Genomic DNA, 12,762 nt, shown 5'->3' on the forward strand with positions numbered 1-12,762 from the left:
TTGGCCTGCCCTGCTAGGTTGGGGAAGTTCTCCTGGATGATATCCTGAAGAGTGTTTTCCAACTTGTTCCCATTTTCCCTCTCACTTTCACGCACCCCAATCAGATGTAGATTTGGTCTTTTTACATAATCCCATACTTCTTGCAGGCTTTGTTCAGTTGTTTTTCTTCTTTTTTCTTTTGGTTTCTCTTCTCACTTCATTTCATTCATTTGATCCTCAATCGCTGATACTCCTTCTTCCAGTTGATCAAGTCGGTTACTGAAGCTTGTGCATTTGTCACGTATTTCTCGTGTCATGGTTTTTATCTCTGTCATTTTGTTTATGACCTTCTCTGCATTAATTAGTCTAGCTGTCAATTCTTCCACTCTTTTTTCAAGATTTTTAGTTTCTTTGCGCTGGGTACGTAATTCTTCCTTTGGCTCTGAGAATTTTGATGGACTGAAGCCTTCTTTTCTCATCTCGTCAAAGTCATTCTCTGACCAGCTTTGAGCTGTTGCTGGCGATGGGCTGCACTCCTTTGCAGGGGGAGATGCGCTCTTAGTTTTTGAATTTCCAGCTTTTCTGCCCTGCTTTTTCCCCATCATTGTGGTTTTATCTGCCTCTGGTCTTTGATGATGGTGGCGTACTGATGGGGTTTTGGTATAGGTGTTCTTCCTGTTTGATAGTTTTCCTTCTAACAGTCAGGACCCTCAGCTGTAGGTCTTTTGGAGATTGCTTGAGGTCCACTCCAGACCCTGTTTGCCTGGGTATCAGCAGCAGAGGTTGCAGAAGATAGAATATTGCTGAACAGCAAGTGTACCTGTCTGATTCTTACTTTGGAAGCTTCCTCTCAGGGTTGTACTCCACCCTGTGAGGTGTGGGGTGTCAGACTGCCCCTAGTGGGGGATGTCTCCCAGTTAGGCTACTCAGGGGTCAGGGACCCACTTCAGCAGGCAGTCTGTCCCTTCTCAGATCTCAACCTCCATGTTGGGAGATCCACTGCTCTCTTCAGAGCTGTCAGACAGAGTGGTTTGCGTCTGCACAGGTTGCTGCTGCTTTTTTTGTTGTTGTTTTTTAGCTGTGCCCTGTCCCCAGAGGTGGAGTCTACAGAGACAGGCAGGTTTCCTTGAGCTGCTGTGAGCTCCACCCAGTTCGAGCTTCCCAGCAGCTTTTTTTACCTACTTAAGCCTCAGCAATGGCGAGCGTCCCTCCCCCAGCCTCGCTGCTGCCTTGCGGTTAGATCGCAGACTGCTGTGTTAGCAATGAGGGAGGCTCCATGGGCCTGGGACCCTCCCGGCCAGGGGTGGGATATATTTTCCTGGTGTGCCGGTGTGCTTACAGCGCAGTATTGGGGTGGGAGTTACCCGATTTTCCAGGTGTTGTGTGTCTCAGTTCCCCTGGCTAGGAAAAGGGATTCCCTTCCCCCTTGCGCTTCCCAGGTGAGGTGATGCCTCGCCCTGCCTCACCTCTCGCTGGTCAGGCTGCAGCAGCTGACCAGCACCGATTGTCCGGCACTCCCTAGTGAGATGACCCCAGTACCTCAGTTGAAAATGCAGAAATCACCGGTCTTCTGTGTCACTCGCGCTGGGAGTTGAAGACTGGAGGTGTTCCTATTCGGCCATCTTGCTCTGTCCATTATTTTCAATATCAGAGTAACCATTTGTTAAGCCGTATATACCATTGAGGATGTTTTCGGTATAAAAGGGAATTTCCATAACAATTACATAGTAATGTTTTATAGCTAAAGTTATGAAGATGATCAGAATATGGGAAAATTGTGGTCAAGATTTGATTTTCCTTTTCTGTTTGATAGCCTTATCTAAATTCCCCTAATGAGTGTGGAAAAATGTATACCTAATTTACCTCTTGGGGGAGGTTTAATGTAAATATAAATAAAAATTCTTTTCCCAGGTAAAAAAAAAGTTACATAGTGTTGAATTCTACCTTTTCTCATTTCTCTACATCCAAAACTGTCACCAAGTACTGTACTTTATAAAGCTCTCTTGATGTGTCTCTTCAACCTCATCAACACTGCTTTAAATGAGGCATACTTCCTCATTTGGATTATGGCAGCAGTCTCTCTTCCTTTAGTCTCTCCTTCAAATCCACCTCCATCCTTCATATCATCCATCATGTATTTTTCCCCGTCTAAATTCCTTGGTTGGCTTCTATTAAATCCAAGTTCCTTAAGCATGGCAAACAGGGGCCACCTTCCACGAGCTGGTCCATACTTCTCCTGCCTCATTTCCTGACACTTTCCCTTATACCTTGAGATCCAGCTTGCCAGTAGTTCCCCAATACCTCCACCACATATACAACCACATATATATACATCCTTATTCCGTCCCTCATGTCCCACCCATACATAATTCTCTCCACTGCATCCTTTATCACATTCCTACAAGCCTTGAAGCAATCTGAACACAGACACCATCTTTATTTCAACTCCTAATTGGGGCCGAACATACTTTTCTTGAACAGAGATAGCTGCCTTGTTAGTATAGGTATCCTAATGTGGCACATGTGTATAGTTGAAGCTATAATGCATTCCCCAAGTTCCACTTCAGGACTAAAGGGTTATTTCCCAACAGCTGGAAGTCCTGCTGCCAGACAGACTTCTTCTGGAATTACCTTGTCCCCAACTCAAGACAACCCTGAAGGACCTTTCCCAGTTTTCCATGGGGTCCACTGAGGCTTTGAGATTGAACTGAAGTTAACTTCCCCCTCTGCTGTAGCTTCCCTTCAACAGGTGTTTATCACAAGAACAATCCCTAATAAACTTCCTGTGAGCACACTCTCAGAGTCAGCTTGCTGGGGAACCCAAGCTATAACAACATGTTTATCTTGTTGATACTCTCTTATGAGTTCTAAATAATGGGAAGTTATGGTTATCCAAAAATCTTACTAATTAAAGATCATTTCTTCAGACATGTATTGAGCACCTGCTCCATGCCAGGCATTGTGCCGGATACAATGGCAACAAATAAAGACTTGGCCCCTGTCGTGGAGTTTACAGTCTGAGGTGACAGTTACATATGGAACTAATTGTACTATAGCATCTTGAGAATCTTTTTGATTTAAACATCAATAATTTTAGTATAACAGTCAAAAGCATGGATTTTATGGTGTTACAAAACACAAAAAGAAAACATTTCAGGGGAAGGAATATGAATATAAGTAAGTCAAATGAAATTCTAGAAGAACACAGAGTTTGTCTTTATAATTCTGAAAGCCTTTAGGGAAAAGGTAATTTTTTCACTTTTTATTTTGAAATAATTTCAAACTTACAGAAAAGTCACATGAATACTGAACTCCCATATACCCTTTATGCAGATATATCAGTTTTTAACATTTTCCTTCATTCTGTTTCTTTACACACATACAATTTATTTTTGTGAACTCTCTGAGAATAGGTTAAATACTACATTATATCACTTTATACCTTAAAAATGTAGTATTTCCTAGAAACAAGGGTATTCACCTCTGTAACCACAATGCAGTTGTCAGATTCAGGTAATTTGACCTTGATCTTTAACCTACAGCCCAGATTCAGATTTTATTAATTGTCCAAAAAAGATGAGTTTAGGAAGAGTCATATAACTTAACATTTGTAATATAAATTAAAAATCATATGAAAAATCATAGAAGATCTCGGAAGTTTGATAACCTGATTTAAATACCACAGTGAAATGAACCACTTCTGATTTTCTACAGAGAAAGCAAGGATCAGGTCCAGGTTACCTGTAAAGCTGTGATTAGGGTTCCCAGAAGTGAACCTTGCTCTGGAGAGCTCATTTGGTGAGGTTCTTTTCAAGAGATTGTATATTTTTGACCCAGGGATTGTCGATTTGTTGAACTCCCATGTAAGTATGCCACCTTGCCATTAACAGGTCTTCACAATGCTTAAGCGACATTCTTTGGAACTGTCTTTCATAGTCAGGCGCCCCGCCGGCCAGGCTATCAGGTAGGTAGAAGGGAGACCTCGGAAACTAGATCTGGCTGGGTCTCGCCTAACAACGTGGTCTTCAATCCTCTAACGGGCTGGGCCCCGAACCTCATCACACAGAGCTTTGATAGGGCCGGGGACGCAGGTCAGCCTGACGAAGGCGTCAGGAGGACTTGGGCAGGGGCGTGACTTCCTGCTGCACCACTTCCTTTCCAGCCACGCGGGCTTCTGGGACCCTATGACATAATTTCTGGAATGGTCTGGTTTATGGCAGCGGCGAGGCCCGAGCACAGCCATCCAAGGGGGATGCATAACCCAGGTCGTGTCCACCCCAAAGCTCGAGTCCTCTAGAAGCCATGGCTTTTCCTCTGAAGCTAGAGCTGGACATGCAGGGGAAAGTAGATTTGTTTCGGGCCCCTATCGCCCAGGAGGCCGAGGATCTTGTGTCCACCTTCTTTCCTCAGGAGGTCTTGGAGCTGAATAGCCAAGTTCAGGAGCTCCGGCTGCAAGACCTGTCCAGAATCCATTCGGTGCCAACCCCGGAGCCCCTGGCCACCCCAGGCACCGTGGGAGATGGGCCCAACCAAAATCTGCCACCTCTGCAGACTCAGTTCTCCATCGAGGTCCCAGCACTGCTTGGCAGCGGGGGACAGCGCCTGCGGAGCAACCAGCATGTGATGGATCTGATTGATCAGGTAAAACCTGAGATTGAGCTGCTGAAAGAAAAATGCAACACAGTGCGGATGTGGGTGCACCTGCTTATCCCGAAGGTGGAGAATGGCAACCACTGCAGGGTGTCTGGATATCCAGGAAGACACTGTGGACCAGCTGTGGACTGTGGAGAGCACAGCGGCCTCCTATCTACACGACTTCTCTACCTACTACAACACCCGGGCCGAGTTGGTATCCAAGATAGTGAAGTACTCCCAAGTGGAAGATTATCGCAGCACTGTAGCAGAGGTTGACGAAAACGAGTACCTTAGTGTGCGCCAGATCCTGCTGCACCTACGGAGCGAATATGCCACCTTGCATGATGTAATCCTTAAAAACATCGAGAAGATCAAGACCCTTCGGATCACCAACACTGATAGCCTTTCTCCACCCCGCTTGCCTTCAGGAGTTGGCGGAGCTGTTTACGCACCTAGAAGGCTGGTTATTAATGACTCTAAGGCGATAAAATGACTGGAAATGTGTGTTACCATTTAGTTAGAATTTCATACAGCTCATCCTCATACTGAATCATCTTTTGGTATAATTTTTATTTGATTTTCCTTTTGTGAAGAGATTGGGGACAAACCATCAAGGAGAAAGGACTGCCATTTTTAAAAGCAGCTTTGTAGATGAATGTTGGCCACGGTTTCTTTATTATGGCCTTAGCGACATTGAATGGTTTTAGGGGCTACTTAAAAACTAAATCTTAAAGTTAAATGAAGCTTTTCCTAAAGTTCTGCTATCCTTTAAACTTTGTTCAAACTTACAGAAGTGCTCCTTTTACACCATCATTTTTCTTTTTTTGCAAGGAACGGAGTTTAAAGGGATATATTTAAGTCATTATATGCCTCCAGTTTAACAGATTGAAATAAAACTTGGTTATAAAATTTTGTGATGGCCTAAGTGTGCTAATCTGAACTTTAATTTTTGGATGTGGACAATTTGGATGATAATTTCCTACTTCAGGTGGACTCATACACTTGATATTTTTCAACTCTGATGTGTAAGAAAAATGAGCAAAGAGTAATAGATTTTAATTCTTCTGAACAAATGGACATCTACTTCCCTTAGAATGAAAAGAGGAATCTGTGGAAAATGACTTCCTTCCATAACCTTCTGCCATCTCAGCATCTTCATTTCTTTTTACACAATTTAGAATTTCTTCTGTGCATGCACTTGTCTCTTTAAGTCTCTGCTAAATCCATCAAGCTTTGTATCCCATAACACTTTTCCCCCAGTTGATTTTCGTTTCCCTTTCTTTTTGTCTCTTAGATATTTCTTAAAGTCCCTCATTAGCATTTCCCTCGCAGGTTATATAGGTCATTCTTTTTTTTTTTTTTTTAAGACGGAGTCTTACTCTGTCACCCAGGCTGGAGTGTGGAGTGCAGTGGCGCGATCTCAGCTCACTGCAACCTCTGCCTCCCAGGTTCAAGCGATTCTCCTGCCTCAGCCTCCCGTAGTATCTGGGACTACAGGTGCGTGCCACCACAGCCGGCTAATTTTTGTATTTTTAGTAGAGGTGGGGTTTCGCCATGTTGCTTTGCGTTGTTTTCCTACCTCGTTGAGAGGAAGCCATTGTCTTCTCAACAGTGAGCTATATGGTTGGTATTTTTAAAGTTCAGCATTTCCAGATTTCATTTGCAGGTAAGATAAATTACTGCACTGTGAGTCTATTCTAACCTATGTAGATTAGAAAAATCATACACTGGTTTAGTGGAAACTTTATCTTCTCTTTCTTTCTTTCTTTCTTTCTTTCTTTCTTTCTTTCTTTCTTTCTTTCTTTCTTTTTTTCTCTTTCTTTCTTTCCTTCTTTCCTTCCTTCCTTTCTTCCTTCTTTCTTCCTTCCTTTCTTCTTTCTTTCCTTCCTTCTTTCCTTGTTTTTTCTTTCTTCTTTCTTTCTTTCCTTCCTTCTTTCCTTCTTTTCTTTCTTTCCTTCTTTCCTTCTTTCTTTCCTTCCCTCTTCTCTTCTCTTCTTTTTCTTGACAGAGTTTCACTCTTGTTGCCCAGGCTGGAGTGCAATGGTGTGATCTCGGCTCACTGCAACCTCCGCCTCCCAGGTTCAAGGGATTCTCCTGCCTCAGCCTCCTGAGTAACTAGGATTACAGGCATGTGGTAGCACACCCAGCTAATTTTGTATTTTTAGTGGAGATGGGGTTTCTCCATGTTGGTCAGTCTGGTCTCAAACTCCTGACCTCAGGTGATCCACCAGCCTCAGCCTCCCAAAGTGCTGGGATTACAGGTGTGAGCCACCACGCCCTGCCATGGAAACTTTATTTTCAAAGTAAACTCCTGGAAAAATGATAACAAGTGAAACTATTCTTTTGTTGACCTTCTGAAAAGCCTGAGTCTTTCAAATCTGTGCTTAAAAAGCAACAACAGCAAAAGGTATTGCCTAATAGAAAGACATCTTACTTCCTCCCCCTTCAAGTAAAAAGAGTTCTTTTTATTTTCCCTGTGAGGTTTTCTATCTGATTCAGACAAGTGCCAGGAACCCTAAATCAGTTCATACCATTTGACAGGCTTTAATTGCACTCAAGTGTATAATGGACAATGTAAGGGAAGAACAAACGTTGCTTAATTTTTCAACTAATGTTAATCATCTAAGACTTAACATATCTGTTCCATACACAATATAATAATCTTTTGCTTGTTTCTTTTAACCAAACTGTCAAGCTTTATGCCAGATTGAAATAAATTTTCTCCAATCCCAGGCATGCCTTTTACTAAGAAAATACGTCCTTTGTAGTTAAAGATTTCTGGTATTTGCATTTTTTCACCTTTTTCCAACTCTATATCAAATTAAGTTGGCTCTGTTCTGCAAAAATTAATCCCTTTGTGATTTTCCCCTTTCTTGCAAATGGTTGGAAAAACTTTTTATAATAATAAACTTAGGAACTGGTGTTAAAATATGGTATCCAATATGAATAATTTGCCTTTATTAATACTAGAGACTTAAAGCCACTTTTTTGTTCCTTTTAAGATGGCAGCTGAAATGAGCAGGTATGTGTTTTTTTTTGTTTTTTTTTTTAAGAAATGGTTTTAAAAACTTATTTTGGAATTAAGAAATTTTAGTTCTAAATTCTAAAACTAAAACATGAAGACCACTAAAATTTGATTGGAAATTGAAATTAGTAGATCTAATTTTTAGAATCGAGTGAAATGTCTTTCTTAAACCACATAAATGATGGAGAAGAGTCTTAAGTCTAAAGTTCTTAAACTTCAAACTTCTTAAACGTTTGGGCTCAGAGTTTTAAAAAACTACTGAATCGTTGATAAATTCTTCTTCTTCTTTTTTTTTTTTTTTTTTGAGACAGAGTTCCACTCTGTCACCCAGGCTGGAGTGCAGCGGCGTGATCTCAGCTCACTGCATCCTCTGCCACCTGGGTTTAAGCAGTTCTCTACCTCAGCCTCCCGAGTAGCTGGGATTACAGGCGTGCACCACCATGCCCGGCTAATTTGTGTGTGTGTGTGTATGTGTGTTTTTTTAGCCGAGATGAGGTTTCACCATCTTGGCCAGGCTGACCTTGAACTCCTGACCTTGTGATCCACCCACCTTGGCCTCCCAAAGTGCTGAGATTACAGACGTGAGCCGCTGCGCCTGGCCTATTTTGTAGTCTTTATGAGGTTTACATATTTATATAGAATTCTTTTTTTTTTTTTTATACTTTAAGTTCTAGGGTACATGTGCATAACGTGCAGGTTTGTTGCATATGTATACTTGTGCCATGTTGGTGTGCTGCACCCATCAACTCGTCAGCACCCATCAATTCATCATTTATATCAGGTATAACTCCCCAATGCAATCCCTCCCCCTCCCCCCTCCCCATGATAGGCCCCGATGTGTGATGTTCCCCTTCTCGAGTCCAAGTGATCTCATTGTTCACTTCCCACCTATGAGTGAGAACATGCGGTATTTGGTTTTCTCTTCTTGTGATAGTTTGCTAAGAATGATGGTTTCCAGCTGCATCCATGTCCCTACAAAGGATGCAAACTCATCCTTTTTTATGGCTGCATAGTATTCCATGGTGTATATGTGCCACAAATTCTTACCAAGTGGTCTCAACCATTAATAGATAACTGTGTGATCAATTTAAGTGATTTTTAATTTCAGGCCAGATGCGGTGGCTCATACCTGTAATCCCAGCACTTTGGGAGGCCAAGGTGGGCAGATCACTTGAAGTCAGTTCAAGAACAGCCTGGCCAACGTGGTGAAACCCTGTCTCAAGCAAAAATTACCAAAGTTAGCTGGGCATGGTGGTGTGTGCCTGTAGTCCCAGCTGCTTTGGAGGCTGAGGTGGGAGAATTGCTTGAACCCAGGAGGCGGAAGTTGTAGTGAACTGAGATCATGCCACTACACTCCAGCTTGGCTGACAGAGTGAGAACCTGTCTCAAAAATAAATAAATAAATAAATAAATAAATAAATAAAGCTTTTTAATTTCAAAAGTACCATCTCAATGTTCAGAAATTTGAAAAGTATAAAAGGAGAAATCACCTACAGTTTACTAGCCTAACAAAATCGTTACTATTTGTGTGTGTTTTACTTATTTTAAAGGATGCATATATGTTTTTACATTGTTGCAATATAGTATATGCATACTTTCATAGAGGATAAACATTTGCATTTAAATCCAATCTAAAATTATAATTTCATTTGACAGATATCCCCTGATTCAGATAACAGATACATCCATTCCCCCAAATATTCTTAAGGCTCTGTTTCCTAATTGTGAAAATGATATTTGTCTGAGGCAGGAATTGTGATTAGAGTATGGAACATAGAGATCAAGTAGCTGGAAGGAAATGTGCCTGTATGACTGTGAGAATGTCTACATATTTAGAATAGGATTTTACTCTGCTTTTAGGTTGGGGCTTCATAATAGCTTTAGCAACATATCTGATCATTTTATTACTCAGTGCTTTTTCCCTGCCCTTAGAGCATTTAATTACCTCTAAAAATATATACAAGAAAGCGTTCATGTCTTATATTGATTAGATGAACTGTTTCAGCTTTCGTGATTTGAGTAGGAGGGAATTCTATTTCCCCTGTCAGCACTTACACATTTCTGGAAAATGCTGTAGTGCATTGACATCAGGCATTTTTAAAAAATTACTGATCTTTGAGAAAAAGTAAAGGACCCAGTGAGTTACAGAAATAGGTGCTGGACCATCCCTGTTCTCTGCATTAGAAAACTGTACTGCTAACACATAGAAATATCTGCTCACCTTGAACTGAACTTATCCATGGGAAGCCGAATACATCCATCTATCAATTGATCGATAGATAAATGTATTTGTCTCATTCTGTCACCCAGGCTGGAGTGCAGTGGCGTGATCTCGGCTCACTGCAACCTCTACCTCCCAGTTTCAAGTGATTCTCCCACCTCAGCCTGCCGCGTGGCTGGGACTACAGGTGTGTGCCACCACGCTCAGCTAACTTTTGTAATTTTGATAGAAACAGATTTCATCACGTTGGCCAGGCTGGTCTTGAACTCCTGACCTCAAGTGATCTGCCCGCCTCAGCCTCCAAAGTGCTGAAATTACAGGCGTGAACCACCGTGCCCAGCCTCCATATTGGATGGTTATACATTTGTATATGTTTTTCTTTGCTTGCTTTATTTTGATGAGTCTTCAAGTCGGTAGCAGAATTCTATTAGTGAAGTTTAGTAATCCCAGTTACTGAAATTTAAAATATTTCACTAGTAAACTGAATTTAACGAATTCTCTTTGATAGACAATGTTGTGTTATTTTTACTTATTGGTGAAAACCTAGCTGGTGCAGATGAACAGGAGTTGAACCTATTATCAGTAAAATTAGATTCCTTTTACAATTTGGCCATTTCTTTTAGCTTTATTATTTAATCTCATTTTTACAAGGTTTTGCAATATTATATTGGAAAAATAATATTGCTTTGAAAGTGTGAAGTATTTAGAATTTCTTGAATAAATATATAGTTTCCACTTTAGATGTTTGAGATTTAGAGGTGTACTTTTAGCCCCTTATTTTATAGATGAAGAAATTTAGACCCAGAGAGTTACATGCAGCACACAACTCATTTGTGACAAAGTGAGGTCTAGAAGTCACATCATCTTCCATTTCAGGCTAGTGCACTTTTCACTGCACTTTACTGTGTTCTAATCAGTAAATAAAATTACATTAGAACAGAGTTCTTTCAGAAATATGCAAACCAGTAAAATTTCAATAAATTAGCATCCCTTTCAAGCTGTGTGTTGTTTTTTTCTGCAAAATGTAAGAGAAGTTGAAGTGTTTCCAACTCAGAATGGACTATAATATTTTTACCTAATTAAATATTATGTAAAGAACCAGGCACGGCGGCTCATGCCTGTAATCCTAGCACTTTGGGAGGCTGAGGCGGGTGGATTGCCTGGGCTCGGGAGTTCAAGATCAGCCTGGGCAACACGGTGAAACCCCATCTCTACTAAAATACAAAAAATTAGCTGGGCGTGGTGTCATGTACCTGTAGTCCCAGCTACTCGCAGGCTGAGGTGGGGGCGGGTGGATCACTTGAGCCTGGGGAAACAGAGGTTTCAGTGAACCAAGGCGCCATTGCACTCCAGCCTGGGAAACAGAGGGAGACCCTGTCTCAAAAAATAAAATAAATAAAAGTATCCTACTGGCCAACTCCTCCCCCACCTTCTAACCTTCAGCACCAAAGAACTGCTAAGTGGATTTGTCATGGCTACTGCTCCTAAAAAACCTACAGAATAAAAGGGGGAAGGGAGAAGAGCTGTAGTTTTATGTTAGGGAGGAAGCCTGAAAGGGTCATTTCCCAAAAGAAGTTTATCTTTTAGAGCTGGACTGGTCAGTACAGTAGCCACTAGTGTTGAAATGTAACTAGTCCTAACTGAAATGTGCTGTAAGTGTAAAATGCACACTAGATTTTGAAGACTTAGGGTGAAGAAAAAGTAAAATATTTCAATAACATTTATGTTGCTTACATGTTGAGTGATAATATTTTGGATACATTCAATAAAGTAGATTATTAAAATTAAATTTACATGTTTCCTTTTAATTTTTTATTTTGTGTGCCCGAAATTTTAAAGTTACATGCGTGGCTTGCTTATATATCTCACAGTATATTTCTATTAAACAACGCTGCTCTGGAACTAAGATTTCTAAGGTAACTGAGATGATACTTGGAGTTGAGCCAAAACCTGCTATTGTGGTATATTTTGGAGATGCGGGTTTCCATTAAGTGTAGATTTTTTTGACTCCTAGTAAATTTTTATTGATTTGTCATCTGGTTCATAATGTACAATTCAGTAAAAGCCATTCAGAGAGAGGCTAAACATTGCGAGCCAAACGTTCTTACAGTGCAACTTGGTCTTGGAACTTAGAATGCTTACAGGAATGGATGGCTAGCATGTGCTTTGCGTATGCCTTCTAAATATCATGTCCAGGCTTTTGGTGAGAGACTAGAGTACTAATATTCTGTATTGCTAATTCAGGGCTGCTCCATATGTTTTATAAATTGAATAGAGGTAGATTTAACATGAATATTGAGACATTTACCCAGTGTTTTTATCTGGATGAAAGAATAATGTACCTCTGGGTGCCTTGAGAGTACCTATAAGCAGTTAGGCTTTTTCTCAAGGAGCAATATTTGAACACTCAACTAAATCCCCATGATTTCATTGAATTCCCATAATACAGTTGTATAGTACTCATCATATTCTGTTTTGTTGTTGTTGTTGTTGTTTTTGAGACTGAGTCTCACTCTGTCACCCAGGCTGGAGTGCAGTGGTGCAATCTCAGCTCACTGCAACCTCCGCCTCCCAGGATCAAGCAGTTCTCCTGCTTCAGCTTCCCAAGAAGCTGGGACTATAGGCACACACCACCACGCCTGGCTAATTTTTGTATTTTTGGTAGAGACAGGGCTTCACCACATTGGCCAGGCCGTTCTTGAACTCCTGACCTCAGGTGATCCTCCCGCCTCGGCCTCCCAAGGTGCTGGGATTACAGGTGTGAACCACTGTGCCCATCCTGTATTCTGTATTTTTATGTATATCCTCACTAAATAAGTTTCTTTGTTTTTTATTTTATTTTTTATTTTTTATTTTTTATTATACTTTAAGTTCTAGGGTACATGTGCATAACGTGCAGGTT

General features: G+C 41.1%; 2 protein-coding genes across 2 annotated transcripts in view; both read left to right on the forward strand.

Moving 5' to 3' along the window:
* ATF6 (activating transcription factor 6) overlaps positions 1-12,762 on the forward strand; it is a 245,648-nt gene that overhangs the window by 156,305 nt on the left and 76,581 nt on the right. The gene's annotated exons all lie outside the window — the stretch shown is intronic.
* LOC111525031 (proteasome activator complex subunit 3-like) lies at positions 4,184-5,531 on the forward strand. The gene has a single exon (XM_023190332.1). It carries the CDS (start codon positions 4,282-4,284, stop codon positions 4,888-4,890), a length of 609 nt encoding a protein of 202 aa, XP_023046100.1. The 5' UTR covers positions 4,184-4,281; the 3' UTR covers positions 4,891-5,531.

This window comes from Piliocolobus tephrosceles, chromosome 1 (assembly GCF_002776525.5).
Source record: "Piliocolobus tephrosceles isolate RC106 chromosome 1, ASM277652v3, whole genome shotgun sequence".
Classification (NCBI taxonomy): domain Eukaryota; kingdom Metazoa; phylum Chordata; class Mammalia; order Primates; family Cercopithecidae; genus Piliocolobus; species Piliocolobus tephrosceles.